This window comes from Pogoniulus pusillus, chromosome W, assembly GCF_015220805.1.
Source record: "Pogoniulus pusillus isolate bPogPus1 chromosome W, bPogPus1.pri, whole genome shotgun sequence".
In the NCBI taxonomy this organism is placed as follows: domain Eukaryota; kingdom Metazoa; phylum Chordata; class Aves; order Piciformes; family Lybiidae; genus Pogoniulus; species Pogoniulus pusillus.
This window is the reverse complement of record NC_087308.1, coordinates 5641412-5656906: the sequence shown is the minus strand read 5'-3', so window position 1 is coordinate 5656906 and position 15495 is coordinate 5641412. Positions and strand designations below refer to the sequence as shown.

Below are 15495 nucleotides of genomic sequence, written 5' to 3'. Positions count from 1 at the left end.
GCTCACTTTCTCCCACCCCCACTGTCTCCCTGTGATGGTTTGGGTGTTACCTGCACTCCACACTTAAGAAAATCACCCAAACTAGACTCAGCCAAGCTGGAAATTGAATGAAGCTTAATATTTACAGCTTAGCACAATATACAAGCAGGTATTTACAATATATACAGCTATATTCAGAAATATATAAGTTAAAAAAGTAATACAGAAACACAACAACCCTCCCATAAACCAGAGTCCCCAGAAGGGGCTCACAACCACCCTTCCACCTCCTTTCCACCCCTCTACCTTATCCCAGAGTTTGCCTTATATTCAAGGTGAGTTTGGAGAATTGGCTACGGGGTGTTAGGAAGCAGATGGATTAGTCACAAAGACAGCAAGTTAGAGAGAGAAGGGAGGCAGCCAGAGACACACAGCAACTGCATTATCCATATTTGTGTTCTTGATTTTATACATCTCAGAAAGCCTATGAGCGAAGTGACATCACCATTGTTTCCTTTTCACAGCCAATAATCTCATTCCTCTCACTAAAATATCCCAGCTAGGCTCAAACTAGCACACTCCCAATTAGGCCCCAAACAGGCTGGATTCACATGTACGGCAAGGTCTTCGCATGAACAGCAAGGTCTTCGCAAGTTTTCTGTGGGTACCACGGTTATCTGGAAAAGAACTTGAAAGAACTTATGCGTATTCTGAGCTCTTTCAGTTAAATTATTTGGTGGAATACACTGGATTTCACCATATGTGATGGGGTTTTACATTACCCAATAGGTATGACTGAGAACATTGGCAGAAATTACCAAAAGAAGGGAGACAACCATACAGTTTTCCTAATGCGTTTTGTATTAGATAAGAGGAACTCTATCTAGATCTGCATTATGCTAAGTAGCAAAGCAGCAATCAATATCAAACAATGGATATTGTGGATCAGTTCCTGCCCCTTCTCGCTCAAAGTGAGACTGGATTGCATTGCAGTGTGTCCACCAGCCAGGAACTGAACCTGAGCCTTCCTGCATAATAGGCAGGTGTCCTACCACTAAAAGACAAAACACACTGTGATGGTTTGGGTGTTACCCGCCCCCCCACACACTTTGGAAATCACCCAGACTAGACTCAGCCAGCTCTGGAAATTGAATGAAGCTTTATATTTACAGCTTAGCACAATATACAAGCAGATATTTACAATATATACAGCTATAGACAGAAATATACAAGTTAAAAGGTAATACAGAAACACAACATCCCTCCCAGAAACCTGAGTCCCCAGGAGGGGCTCTCAACCACCCTTCCACCTTCTCCCACCCCTCTACCTTACCGCAGATGCTGCCTTGTGCCCAAGGAAGATTGGAGGGTCAGCCAGGGGGGTTAGGAAGCACGTGGATTAATCAGGTTAGGTTAGAGAGAGAAGAATGCAGCTCAAAGCCCAGGCAGTACCCAAATGCCTTATCTATGTTTTTATTTCTTGTTCCTATACACCTCTGCAAGCCTACGAGTGAAGTAGACATCACCATTGTTTTCCTTTCACAGCCTGTAATCTAGCCCTTCTCACCAAAACATTCTAGCTAGCTTCAAACGAGCGCACACACACATATATCAATGCTGACTGCAGAGTCTCTTGGAGTTCCACTCTGTTCCAATGTAATGTGAATCAGTTCATAACCAGCCTGAGTGGTGTGAGTTTCCACTCCAGGGGGTATACAAAATAGAAGCAGTCAGGTTCCGTGACTCCTTCCACCCCTGGGGCAATAGAGAAGATGTGGCTATATTTGGCTTCTCAGCTGCAGGAGTGAAGATCCCTTTGTCATAGATGGGTTCCATCTCTTAAATCTGCTGAGCCAGCAGTAATATGTAGGCTTATGTTAAGCCTACAACATAGTCAACTCAAGACCCACCATTAGCATCTCTTTTTTTTTTCTCTTTATCAACCAGGTTGGAAAAGACCTCCAAGATTATCCAGTCCAACCTATCCCCCAGCCCTATCCAGTCAACTAGACCATGGCACTAAGTGCCTCATCCAGTCTTTTCCTGAACACCTCCAGGGACAGTGCCTCCACCACCTCCCTGGGCAGCCCATTCCAATGGCAAATCAATCTCTCTGTGAAGAACTTCCTCCTAACATCCAGTCTATACACCTCCCCCAGCACAACTTGAGACTGTGTCCCCTTGTTCTATTGGTGGTTGCCTGGGAGAAGAGACCAAACCCCACCTGGCTGCAACCTCCCTTCAGGTAGTTGTAGACAGCAATGAGGTCATCCCTGAGCCTCCTCTTCTCCAGGCTAAACAACCCCAGCTCCCTCAGCCTCTCTTCATAGGGTTTGTGTTCCAGGCCTTTCAACAGCTTTGTTGCCCTTCTCTGGACACGTTCCAGAACCTCAACATCTCTCTTGAATTTAGGGGCTGTCCTGGAGTCCTGTACCCCTAAATTCCTCTCCTGCCCGGACTTCGGGGGGAAAGGGGAAAAGCCGCCTGGTTTCCCTCCCCCTCTTGCCTGCCCTGCAGCCGTGAAGGGGGGGGGAGGACTGCCCCGTGAGTTCCCGCGCTGGAGCCAGGCTGGGATTGGCCGTGCGCTTTCGCGCCTAAGGTGTGGTAACTCTGCCCTTTGTCTAGCGAAGGTTATAAATATTGGGGGTCTTCCTGCCTTTGGGGTTCCCGCTTTGGAGTTTGCCTATGCCTGGACATATGTGTCTGCCTGAGCTCACACACTCCCCTCGGCTGGACTGCAGAGACCTTCAGGAATTCGCTTTCCTATTGACACCTTTGTGTGCCTAACGACCCTTAACGATTCCCCTGCAGCCGCTGGAAAAGAAGACAGACAGCAGGAGTCAGCCTGAGTTATTTAGCTTAGCTTAATTTAGTAAGAAACCGCTATTAATTAATAGCTGAGGCCTTTTCCAACTTCTGACTTCCAATATGGTCAGATTATTGATGGTATCCTTGTAGGTTAATTCTCATGCAACTGAATCTGCTTATTAAACTAAATTAATCTTTGTATATATAGCTGTGGGGGCAGGTTTTTGGGAAAATAAAAAAATAACTATTTTTGATAAATTCCCGACTTGGCCACGTATTAATTCCTGCTCTCCGCAACAGGGGCCCAGAACTGGACACAGTACTCAAGGTGTGGCCTGACCAGCATTGAGTACAGGGGAAGAATAACCTCCCTTGTCCTACTGGCCACACTGTTCCTGATGCAGGCCTGGATGCCATTGGCTCTCTTGGCCACTTCGGCACACTGCTGGCTCATCTTCAGCCTACTATCCACCAGTACCCCCAGGTCCCTTTCCTCTTGGCTGCTTTCCAGCCACTCTGTCCCCAGCCTGTAGCGCTGCTTGGGGTTGTTGTGGCCAAAGTGCAGAACCCTGCACTTGGCCTTGTTAAATTTCATCCCACTGGCCTCTGCCCACCCATCCAGCCTGTCCAGGTCCCTCTGCAGGGCTCTCCTACCTTCCAACAGATCAACACCTACTCCTAGCTTGGTGTCATCTGCAAACTTACTGATGATGGACTCAAACCCCTCGTCCAGATCATCAATAAAGATATTGAAGTGGACTGGGCCCAGCACTGACCCCTGAGGAACACCACTAGTGCCTGTCTGCCAACTGGATATGGCACCATTCACCACTACTCTCTGGGCCTGGCCTTCCAGCCAGTTCTTGACCCATATCAGAGTGAATCTGTCCAAGCCACGACCTGCCAGCTTTGCCAGGAGCTTGTTGTGGCAGACAGTGTCAAAGGCTTTGCTGAAGTCCAGGTAGACTATGTCCACTGCCTTCCCCTCATTCACCAGGTGGGTAACCTGATCATAAAAGGTGATCAGGTTAGTGAGACAGGACCTGCCCTTCCTAAACCCATGCTAGCTGGGCCTGATCCCTTGGCCATCCTGTAGGTGCTTTGCCATGGCACTCAAGATGACCTGTTCCATCACCTTGCCAGGCACTGAGGTCAGGCTGACAGGTCTGTAGTTTTCTGGCTCCTCCTTTCGACCCTTCTTGTGGATGGGCATCACATTGGCCAGCTTCCAGTCTTTGGGGCCCTCTCCAGTGAGCCAGGACTGTTGATAAATGATGGAGAGTGGCTTGGCCAGTTCATCTGCCAGCTCTCTCAGCACCCTAGCATGGATCCCTGCTATGGTTATAGATTCCACCCCTACATAATTCAAAGGAGGATAAAAGTAACCTGAACTCTGGTATCTACAAGAGCTCTATTCCTGTATTTCTTTGTGTGCCAGGTCATGCACCACTCTTGGTGTTATCACCAAACATCCCTGTTGTTTTGGCTGCAAGATCATAAAGTATCAGAAGTGGACCTATCTTGCCACTGGTTCAGTGCTTTCAACACTGGTCAGGCAGTAGGTTCCACAATACCTCCTGCAATTGATCCAGTCCAGGAGTACACTTAACTGACAGCACAGATACAAAGCCATTCAGAAGGATAAGGAAAAGCATCATTCCACTTTCCTAAGTTAGACACAAATGTCTCAAGCTTATCAGTTCTCCCATCCCGCTTAAGCTTAGTTATCCTTGTCCACCCCTCCAACCCCTCATCAAGTCTTTAGATGAGGAGGAGGAGGTTTGGGTGGAGGATGAGAAACAGGTGTCTGAAATGGAAAAGGACCCACTACGGGGTCAGCGCCACTGGCAGGCATTACCAGGTTAGAACCGTGCATGAATACCACTGCCATATTGACCAGAGCGGGGTCCGGTACCATGAAAGTACCTTTACAGCTCATATCACCGCTTGTGCTCAAAGCCAAAGCTGTCGCTGCTGCATCTGCTGCCACTTACAAACACAGTGGGGGTGCGCAGGGTTGCGTTGCCATTTGCTGCTGGTTCTGGGTGGCAATACTTTGCAGGACCGGTCTGAATGTGTGGGAGGGTAGGCGAATCATTTCTGCCGCCCGCTACTGTATTTTCAAAAGCAAGTTCGGAATCAACTCGTGGTGCTGAGAGTGCCACCTGTGGTCACCACCAGTGCATGCGAGCTGCTCTCATCGGGGAAGCAGAGGTACAGAGGCAAGGCTGCATCTAGCTGCATCACTGGCCAGAAGAAGGAGTGTCTATGACAAACCAGAAGGCATAGACTATTGGCACCTGCACCACGTGTGTCACCAGCACTACGACAAGGGTGGAGCCAGTGCCATCTTTAAACAATCTACTGCTGGGTCAGGTGGTGCCCAATTTGAGTTGGAAACTGAGGGTATAATTGCTGATATGACTGCATCTACTTGCTCCTGCAGCTCTGAGAACTGCCGCTTGCATTTCTGCAGCCTGCAAATGCACGCTAGGAGGGGAAGAAACAGATGGAGTGGCCAGCAATGCTGTGCCACCCCACTCTGGGACCACGGTACCACTCAGCACTGTGCCAGGGGTCTGCACAAGCCTTGGATGCTTAGGGTATGAGGGAACTGTATTAGCTCCCTTGTTTGCCTTATATCATGTAAACTGCTGCCCACCGCTATGCGCTGCAGCCATCTTTAACCAATTCTGTATTCAGAGTTATTTATTTGCCATATGGGCCACCAATTTCTGTGGTAATTTTTTCCCGTACAGCCCACCCAGGGACACCATTAATCTGCCATAGTTTTTTGTTTAATATCGCGACACACTTAGATTATTCTACTTTACTCTTTTTAAAGAAAAAGGGCAGTAAAATAATAACGCTCTTGATGAATTAGAGAAGAAACTACAGAAAGGTTGTATTTAAAAATGTACAGGAAAGATATGGCATACATGAATCCTTAACACCTAATACAGATACAGGAAAATTCCCTCAAAACCTTACCCTCAGTCAAACCAAAAACCACCAAAAAACTCCAGTGCTCATTTTCTCCCATGCCCCATTATTTCCCAATTAGGCCCCAAATGGGCCGGATTCACTGTGGCCCGTGGCCTTGAAGGCTGCAGCCTACAGGGTACTCCTACATAGTTACCCAGATAAGGATCACTCTGGAGAGCTGGAAAGGCAAGGAGAAAAGAGAGCAAATCAACCTTGCTGCTTACTTTTAAAGTGTTTGCAGGACTTATGGGATTGAATAACAAAATTACGATAGCCGGGGTGACCAGTCCATCCCCTGTGACAGATTGTGGTCTTTGTAGTTTTTTGGGGAAATCTGGGATAACCTGGAACCCCTCAAACCGCGACAAACATCCATCTCTAGAGTCATTAAAAACCTGCTCTAGGTGAATCTGCTCTGGCAGGGGGGTTGGAGTAGATGATCTCCAGAGGTCCCTTCCAACTCCTATCATTCTGTGATAAGGTTAAAAAGACATATTAAATAATACAAAATAAAACTTAGCTACAGTTAAGTTCAACAAGCAAATATCAACCTTTTTATTTCTAGTACTGATTTAGTCAATGGTCAATGAATATACGAGTTAAATTTTTAGGCTTTTAAACTATGCAGCTCTTCCTTTGCTATTGCTGAAACTGGAATACCACTTTGCACTAGAGCTAGCCTGTACCACAAGATCATTAATGAAGACTCTTGGAAAGAGCAAGCTTGAATGTAAAGGTCCAAAATGCTAAGGGCACCACCTATGTTTATCTGGTTGTGATGCTGGATTTCTAGATGATGGATCTAAGAGAGCTTTGGTGTGGCCTAAACGCCATGATGTTTTTAAGCAGGCAAAAAGTGTAAGTTCAGGCACCCTGTTAAGTTTAGGATGGAGGACATTAAGAGTTCACATACCTCCAGGGTCAGAACCAGCTTAGTGTGAGGTTAAGGACTACAATTTTAGACTTGGGCATGTAAATCAAATTCAGTTCCTGGAGTACGTGAGTAGTTTGAAACAGAATGCAAAACTAAACTTTTTGCAAAATGATTCCTGTCTTTCCTCCCCTTTTAAATGTGTAACATGCACATTTCAGCATGCTTAATACAAACCCAAAACGAAACAAACAAAAAAATCTGACTCAAAACAAGAAGTTATTATCTTTCACCATATTTAGCATTAGATGTTAGACTTTACTCACCAGGATGATTTGATATAGGTGGCTGGAATGCAAGTTCATTGTGAACTGGCCCTTTAAAAGAAAACACACAATTTGTTTTATATGAAATAAAATAAGGTTTACTTTCCTGCTTTCCTATGAAAAGGGACTTGTGAGAATGCCATATATTATAAATCCCAGTAATTTCTGAATTGACTGGCCAAATCTGAAAGGGAAGAAAAGTGCCATAGAAGGATTACACTCTTTCCCAAAAATTCAGGAGTGGAGCAAAGAGCTTTGTTTCCCAGGAGGAAAGGCTGCATGCTTCTCAACAGAGACTCAGCTCCAGGAAAGAACAGAAAGAGAGCAAGGAGATGTAACAGAAATTCAGCAGAGAGGAGGCAGTCCAGGAGATTTCTAGAGTGCATGGAGGACAGCTTCATGTCCCAGCTGTTAAGTGAGCCTACTAGGGGTCAAGCTCAGCTTGACCTGCTGCTCTCCAACAGAGAAGGGCTGGTAGGAGATGTGACAGTGAGAGGCTGCCTGGGATGTAGTGATCACGAGATAGTGGAGTTTTCGATATGCAGGGAGGTAGGGAGGCACTACAACAAAACCCACACCTGGGACTTTCGGAGGGTAAAATTTAATTTGCTTAAGAAACTTATTTCCAAAGTCCCCTGGGCAGCAGTCCTTAAAAACAAGGGGGTCCAGGATGGTTGGACCTACTTTAAACAGGAGCTTTTGAAGGCACAGGAACTGGCAGTTCCCATGTGCCAAAAGATGAGCCGTCGGGGAAGGCGACCAGCCTGGATGAACAAACAGCTCCTGAAGGAATTGGGGGAAAAAAAGAGGGTGTATCACCTCTGGAAGGAGGGGAAGGCTTCTCCTGACGTGTTTAAGGAGGTAGCCAGATTATGCAGGAGAAAAATTAGAGAGGCTAAGGCCCAGCTAGAACTTAGGCTGGCCACTTCTGTGAAAGATAACAAAAAGCACTTTTATAAATTTATCAATGCTAAAAAGAAGGGTATGAAGAGCCTCCACTCCTTACTGGACCAGGAGGGGAACACTATAACTGATGACGAAGAAAAGGCTGAGGTCCTGAATGCCTTCTTCACCTCAGTTTTCAACAGCAAGGAGGGAGAAGGAGGCAAGTGGCCTCTTGAACTGGGGGATGGGGTCAGGGAGCGGTGTGTTCCTCTAGAAATTCATGAAGAATTAGTTCAGGACCTGCTGAGCCATCTGGACACCCACAAGTCCATGGGACCAGATGGGATCCATCCCAAGGGTGCTGAGAGAGCTGGCAGCTGAGCTGGCCAAGCCGCTCTCCATCATTTTCCAGCAGTCCTGGCTCACCGGAGAGGTCCCAGGAGACTGGAAAATGGCCAACGTGATCCCCATCCACAAGAAGGGTCAGATGGAGGAACCTGGGAACTACAGACCCGTCAGCCTGACCTCAGTGCCAGGGAAACTGATGGAGAAAGTTATCTTGAGGGAGATAACAGTGCACCTGAGGGACGGCAAAGGGCTCAGGTCCAGCCAGCATGGGTTTAGGAAGGGCAGATCCTGCCTTTCTAACTTGATCTCCTTCTATGATCAGGTGACCCGCTTGGTGGATGTGGGGAGGCCTGTGGATGTGGTCTATCTGGACTTCAGCAAGGCCTCTGACACTGTCCCCCACAGCAAACTGCTGGCTAAGCTGTCAGCCCATGGCTTGGATGGCAGCACTCTATGCTGGGTTAGGAACTGGCTGGAGGGCCGGACCCAGAGAGTGGTGGTGAATGGTGCCACATCCAGCTGGCGGCCAGTCACTAGTGGTGTCCCTCAGGGATCAGTGCTGGGCCCCATCCTCTTTAACATCTTCATAGATGACCTGGATGAGGGCATGGAGTCAGTCATCAGCAAGTTTGCAGATGACACCAAGCTGGGGGCAGATGTGACGGGGTTGGAGGGCAGAAGGGCTTTGCAGCGGGACCTTGACCGCCTGGACAGATGGGCAGAGTCCAATGGGATGGCGTTCAATAGCTCCAAGTGCAGGGTGCTGCACTTTGGCCACAACAACCCCATGCAGAGATACAAGCTGGGGTCGGAGTGTCTGGAGAGCAGCCAAACAGAGAGGGATCTGGGGGTACTGATTGATACCCGCCTGAACATGAGCCAGCAGTGTGCCCAGGTGGCCAAGAGAGCCAATGGCATCCTGGCCTGCATCAGGAATGGTGTGGTCAGCAGGAGCAGGGAGGTCATTCTGCCCCTGTACTCTGCACTGGTTAGACCACACCTTGAGTACTGTGTTCAGTTCTCGGCCCCCCAGTTTAGGAAGGACACTGAGATGCATGAGCGTGTCCAGAGAAGGGCAACGAGGCTGGTGAGAGGCCTTGAGCACAAGCCCTATGAAGAGAGGCTGAGGGAGCTGGGATTGTTTAGCCTGGAGAAGAGGAGGCTCAGGGGTGACCTTATTGCTGTCTACAACTAGCTGAGGGGTGGTTGTGGCCAGGAGGAGGTTGCTCTCTTCTCTCAGGTGGCCAGCACCAGAATGAGAGGACACATCCTCAAGCTACGCCAGGGGAGATTTAGGGTCAAGGTGAGGAGAAAGTTCTTCACTGAGAGAGTCATTGGACACTGGAATGGGCTGCCTGGGGAGGTGGTGGAGTCGCCGTCCCTGGGGCTGTTCAAGGCAAGATTGGACGTGACACTTGGTGCCATGGTCTAGCCTTGAGCTCTGTGGTAAAGGGTTGGACTTGATGATCTGTGAGGTCTCTTCCAATCCTAATAATACTGTGATAGGACTTTGGCTTCACACCTGCCCCCATGTTGGGCAAGGAAAGAATCATTGTATAGAGGTGTTGTAGGTTAAGGTTTTTGATAGAAATCACAGAACAAGTTGCTCAGTATGTTGTAGACTTGATAATAAAAAAAAAACCACTTCCTGAAGCTGGAAAAAAAGCCCTAGAAGATTCATTTTATAAAGAAAAAAAAGCAAAAAACCCTGAACATGGTCATAGTATTGGTCAGTTTATTCTCTCCACTTCTATAAACTAACCTTACAGACAGCAGAGAACAAGGAGGAAAGATTTAACCACAGTATTATGAGTAACAGCAGCTTTTGATAGAATCATACAATCAACCAGGTTGGAAGAGACCTCAAAGATCATCCAGTCCAACGTATCCCCCAGCCCCATCCAGTCAACTAGACCATGGCACTAAGTGCCTCATCCAGTCTTTTCCTGAACACCTCCAGGGACGGTTCCTCCACCACCTCCCTGGGTAGCCCATTCCAATAGCAAATCACTCTCTCTGTGAAGAACTTCCTCCTAACATCCAGCCTATACTTTCCCCGGCACAACTTGAGACTCTGTCCCCTTGTTCTATTGCTGGTTGCCTGGGAGAAGAGACCAAACCCCACCTGGCTGCAACCTCCCTTCAGGGAGTTGTAGACAGCAATGAGGTCACCCCTGAGCCTCCTCTTCTCCAGGCTAAACAACCCCAGCTCCCTAAGCCTCTCCTCATAGGGTTTGTGTTCCAGGCCTTTCACCAGCTTTGTTGCCCTTCTCTGGACACGTTCCAGCACCTCAACATCTCTCTTGAATTGAGGGGCCCAGAAATGGACACAGTACTCAAGGTGTGGCCTGACCAGTGCTGAGTACAGGGGAAGAATAACCTCCCTTGTCCTACTGGCCACACTGTTCCTGATGCAGGCCAGGATGCACTGGCTCTCTTGGCCACCTGGGCACACTGCTGGCTCATCTTCAGCCTACTATCTATCAGTACCCCCAGGTCCCTTTCCTCCTGGCTGCTCTCCAGCCACTCAGTCCCCAGCCTGTAGCGCTGCTTGGGGCTGTTGTGGCCAAAGTGCAGAAAGCTGCACTTGGCCTTGTTAAATCTCATCCCATTGGCCTCTGCCCACCCATCCAGCCTGTCCAGGTCCCTCTGCAGGGCTCTCCTACCTTCCAACAGATCAACACCTGCTCCTAGCTTGGTGTCATCTGCAAACTTACTGATGCTGGACTCAATCCCCTCGTCCAGATCATCAATAAAGATATTGAACAGGACTGGACCCAGCACTGATCCTTTGCTACAAGATATCAAAACAGGCAGCTTTCTGAAGTGATAAATGGCAGTATCCAAGAACAGCTCTGTGTGGTATCACTAGTCAGTTACAAATATTGATTATGGCAAGATACAGGCACTGAGAAACATTTATAGAGGAACTACAGCACCAATGAAGTTTGTACATCTTGGTATTTCCAATAAATAAGGTGATAAATGAAGTGGGATTTTAACAGGACAAAAGAATGAAAATAACTAAACCACAATTTTCTTGATGGAGACGAGCTGAAAAGTCATTCAAACATTACTTCACAGTATATTTTCTCCTTCACCAACAGCTGCTGCAAACAGGTGATCTTTTCAAGCACTAACAGAAACCCACAAATCCAGCTTTTTGCCTCAAAATTTAGAAACACTTTAATGTGGGTAGGGGTGTTTTGCATTTTACTCTTATAATGAATATGCTGTGCTAGACACACTCAAAGTTTTGTCACTTTTTTTGGTCCTCTTTTGTAGGATTTTTCAATTTTGTGTGTCCAATGTACTTATGAATCAGGCTGTGACACAACTTTCTCCACAAGAACTTTACTGCAGAAGCTTTCACATAGTTCTTTTAACTGGCTAGTTGTTGCAGTCACTGTTTTATAAACAAAGGCAGCTGCTAGGACATGTGCCCAGTGTGTGATTCTCTGGCCAGTGAATCGGACACCGAAAAGAACAAAACAAAAACACTGCCAGCCTTCCTGCCATGCTGGCATCTTTCATTGGGAGTATGCTTTAGCTTATATATGTGGATGAGTCTTACTGGTTAGATAATTGATAAGAAAAACTACTTAAACAGAGCAACAGAGTGAGATTGGGGAGGTTAGAGTTGCTAAGGTCTTCTGCTTAAGGGCTTCTGGGACTACTTTTGCAAGGGACACTCTGAGACTTTGTAATGCTGGGGATTCTGCACCACTGTAATAAAGGACTTCTGAGATTTGTTGCTCCTTGCATTCCTAGAATCTCATTATGCAGCAATGGGGTTTGTGCCACATTCATCTCATCAAATGTCTCTGTTTTACAGGGATCACCACGGCTACATCAGCCCTCTGAAACGAGGACAGGGGGATTGTTACAGCTAGGGTACACAGACAGACATCTTCCAAAGATTAGAGTAGATTGTTCCATCTGTCCTGGAGTCCTGTACCCCTAAATTCCTCTCCTGCCCGGACTTCGGGGGGAAAGGGGAAAAGCCGCCTGGTTTCCCTCCCCCTCTCGCCTGCCCTGCAGCCGTGAAGGGGGGGGAGGACTGCCCCGTGAGTTCCCGCGCTGGAGCCAGGCTGGGATTTACCATACGCTTTCGCGCCTAAGGTGTGGTAACTCTGCCCTTTGTCTAGCGAAGGTTATAAATATTGGGGTCTTCCCGCCTTTGGGGGTTCCCGCTTTGGATTTTGCCTGTGCCTGGACGTGCCTGCCTGAGCTCCCACACTCTCCTCGCCTTGGCTGCAGAGATCATCAAAGGGACTGTTCCCTATTGACACCTTTGTGAGCCTAACGATCCTTAACGACTCTTAATCGTTCACCTACAGCCGCTGAAAGGTGGAGAAAGACCGCGAGCAAGCCAGCACGATTGTGAGTTATTTGGCTCAGCTTAACTTTAATAAGAAACTGCTATTAATTAATAGCTAAAGCCTTTTCCAACTTCTGACTTCCAAAATAGTCAGATTATTGATAGTATCCCTGTAGGTAATTCTCATGCGACTGAATCTGCTAATTAAACTAAATTAATCTTTGTATATATATTTTTGGGGGCGGGTTTTGGGAAATAAAATTAACTATTTTTGTATAATTTCCCAACTCGGCCACATATTAATTCCTGCCTCCGCAACACCATCATTAACAAATTACTTCAAAATTTTGAGAAAATAAAAGCAGCCAGGAATTTCCAAGTAAAGGATTTGAGGATGAAAAGTCTCCTCTGGAAAGATTAAAATGTGCCTGGATGTGATCCTGGGTAACCTGTTCTGGGTGACCCTGCTTTAGCAGGGGGATTGAACTAGATAATCTCCAAAGAACCCTTCCAACCCCTCACCATTCTGTGGGATTGAATTCTGTAAAGAATAATCAAAAATGATCCCTCATCATTCAACAACATTGATTTGGAACTCTGCACTACTCACAGTAATGTCCAGGATGCATAGGTGGGTGGTGCTGAAGATGGCCATTCTGGTGGTGAGGTATGGTAGGTGTGTAGGCTGCTGTCCGACTTCCAGTCCAAGTTGTAGTGCTATCTAGAACAAGAAGGGAGTGACTGTTTTTTAAGGGACTTTTTCCCCTTTTCTCTTTTAATCCTCTATTCCTCCTGAACATATGGAAACTGGTTTTAGAAAAACTAAGAGTAGTGCACATATGTATATACTCACTGTGATGGTAAGTAGCTGGCTGAGTTGTAAACCCATTCTGCCGAGGTCCTGGCTGAGGCCCTGAAGCAATCTGTAAGAGTCCATCACTATGGCTACCTGTCAATATACTGGTAGGTTGACCTGGTAAAAGAACACACTACCTATTCATGAACGTTCCAAAATTGTAATGAAGAGCTCAGCACTACTTGGTAGGAAGACACCCAACTAAGGGCACTGCAATACACAGTTCCTCCAAGTTTGCTTTCAGCTTTTTAACCACCCACCTGTCTTCAGGAAACCTGAATCTCCATTGGATAGTTGTGACTCTGACACCCCTTAATGTTTCAGAAGTCTGCAGAGAACTTTATCAACCACAGCTTTGTTTGGTTCACATCTTATTTTTCAGTTTGAAAATCAAGAAGAGATGTTTTAGCTGGAATAGATTTGGTATGAATCCAGACAGGCCAACAGCAGGTTCAATAAGTTGCTTATTTACCGCATAACTTCTGTTCCCAAGGAGGATACTCAAATTTAGGCTCCTCCAAAACATACTAAACAGTATTTTAGATTTCAATAAAATAGAGCTGCATACATCACTGGACTCCTTCCTGAGAAAGTTGCTGGGTTTTTTTTTCTCCCAAAGAAATATTTCAAGAATTATCTAAGCTTCAAAGTAAAAAACACCAGATTTTCAGAACAGGTTAACAGATTTTGATTTTACAAGGCTTCAGCTTATCCATTAACACTAAACTGATCAGCAGTTTCACACTTGAACTCTCAAACTGGTTTGGCTAGCAGAATAAAACACATTGAATGCTTGAACTAAAACCTAAACCAAGTTTTCTTTTTCCCTGTTCATTTGGCCTCAACAATTATAACATTGATGAGAAAAAGGTTACTGACTATAAACTGTTGTGCAGAGGGAATACAGTTAAGCTGCTTATTCTTTTTCCTCTGCTGAAGACAAATAAGGACATTTTATCTCCGCTTGGCAAAACCATCATTAGCTTCAGCAAAAAAACTGTCAGGTGAAATTAAAGAACATTATTGATACACCACACCACTGTAACTCACATTTGATAAGTGAAATTCATTATATTCAAACATTTTGGATATTAAAGTGACAACGTGTACATGAAACCCCTCCATATCTCATGCTTTCCTTACATTAGGGCTGCAGAACACTCTGTACTTGACTGTTTTACTGTTCTGATGAAGTGTGAGGTTTGATGTTGGTACTGATGTTAGCCTTCCATTTGTACCAAATACAAACAGAAAACAAAAAAAATTCACCACTGCAGAAGACTCATGAAACTATTAATTAGCACTGTCACTTTAGTAGTACAGTGGGCCATTACAAAAACAATCCAGTTAAAACTGGAAGGCTCTTTTTGTCAGTTGTGGAACACTAAAGAATGGTCTGAAACCTCTCAATACTGCCACCTCACATTAATTTGTTGTCCTGCTTGCTACTGTAATAAAAATTTTAATTCCCACAGTAATTATTCCAATATCAGCCATAATGTTTTGTCAGTGGTTAACTGTTTTAATGTGGTATCACTTTGGCATATCTAAACCAGTCTTGTAACACTCCTGGAGCGTTAACACATAATTACATGTCTAAATCTAGATGTTAACACTTTGAAGACTGTCTAGATCGTACTGCTACACACTTTAATCAGCATCACGTGGTAGCAGCAAGATTTCCTTTGCCAAAACATAGTGGTCATCTTGGAACTTTTACACTTTCAGTTTAGCATTTTGTATAATCTCTATGATCTTACTTGTTGAGGCCACAGGAATGTTGGGAAAATTAGTGGTGCCGGTAGTGCTAGCCTCAGTAGGAGCTAACATAGCTGGGGTGCTATAAGCCTCTGTAGATGCCCTGTTACTGGGTGGGTGTTGGATCGTTTGGACTGAATGTCCTTCAGCAGAAGACAATGACGGCTGGCCCTCATAGTCATGAACGTATTCATCTTTCACCAACATGCTTGATGGAGCTGGAAAGAAGCAAATCTGTTAAGCAAATCTCTTATCAGGATTTAACTACAAATTGCACTACAACTTTCAGGATGAGGATTTAACCTCTATAAACATTGCTAAAGCACTCCTCTAAATTACAAATAAACATTTTAAGTCT

At 45.9% G+C, this 15495-nt stretch overlaps 1 protein-coding gene across 3 annotated transcripts in view; it reads right to left on the bottom strand.

Moving 5' to 3' along the window:
- LOC135192885 (mothers against decapentaplegic homolog 4-like) overlaps positions 1-15495 on the bottom strand; it is a 69365-nt gene that overhangs the window by 26171 nt on the left and 27699 nt on the right. Inside the window, exons 5-8 of one of the 3 annotated variants that reach the window (XM_064176264.1) lie at positions 15140-15355; positions 13377-13496; positions 13134-13244; positions 6970-7020 (exon numbers count right to left, since the gene is read on the bottom strand). In XM_064176264.1, the coding sequence (XP_064032334.1) occupies positions 6970-7020; positions 13134-13244; positions 13377-13496; positions 15140-15355 (498 nt within the window). The remainder of the gene's footprint in view (positions 1-6969; positions 7021-13133; positions 13245-13376; positions 13497-15139; positions 15356-15495) is intronic. The other 2 variants (XM_064176265.1, XM_064176266.1) reach the window with 2 other exon arrangements.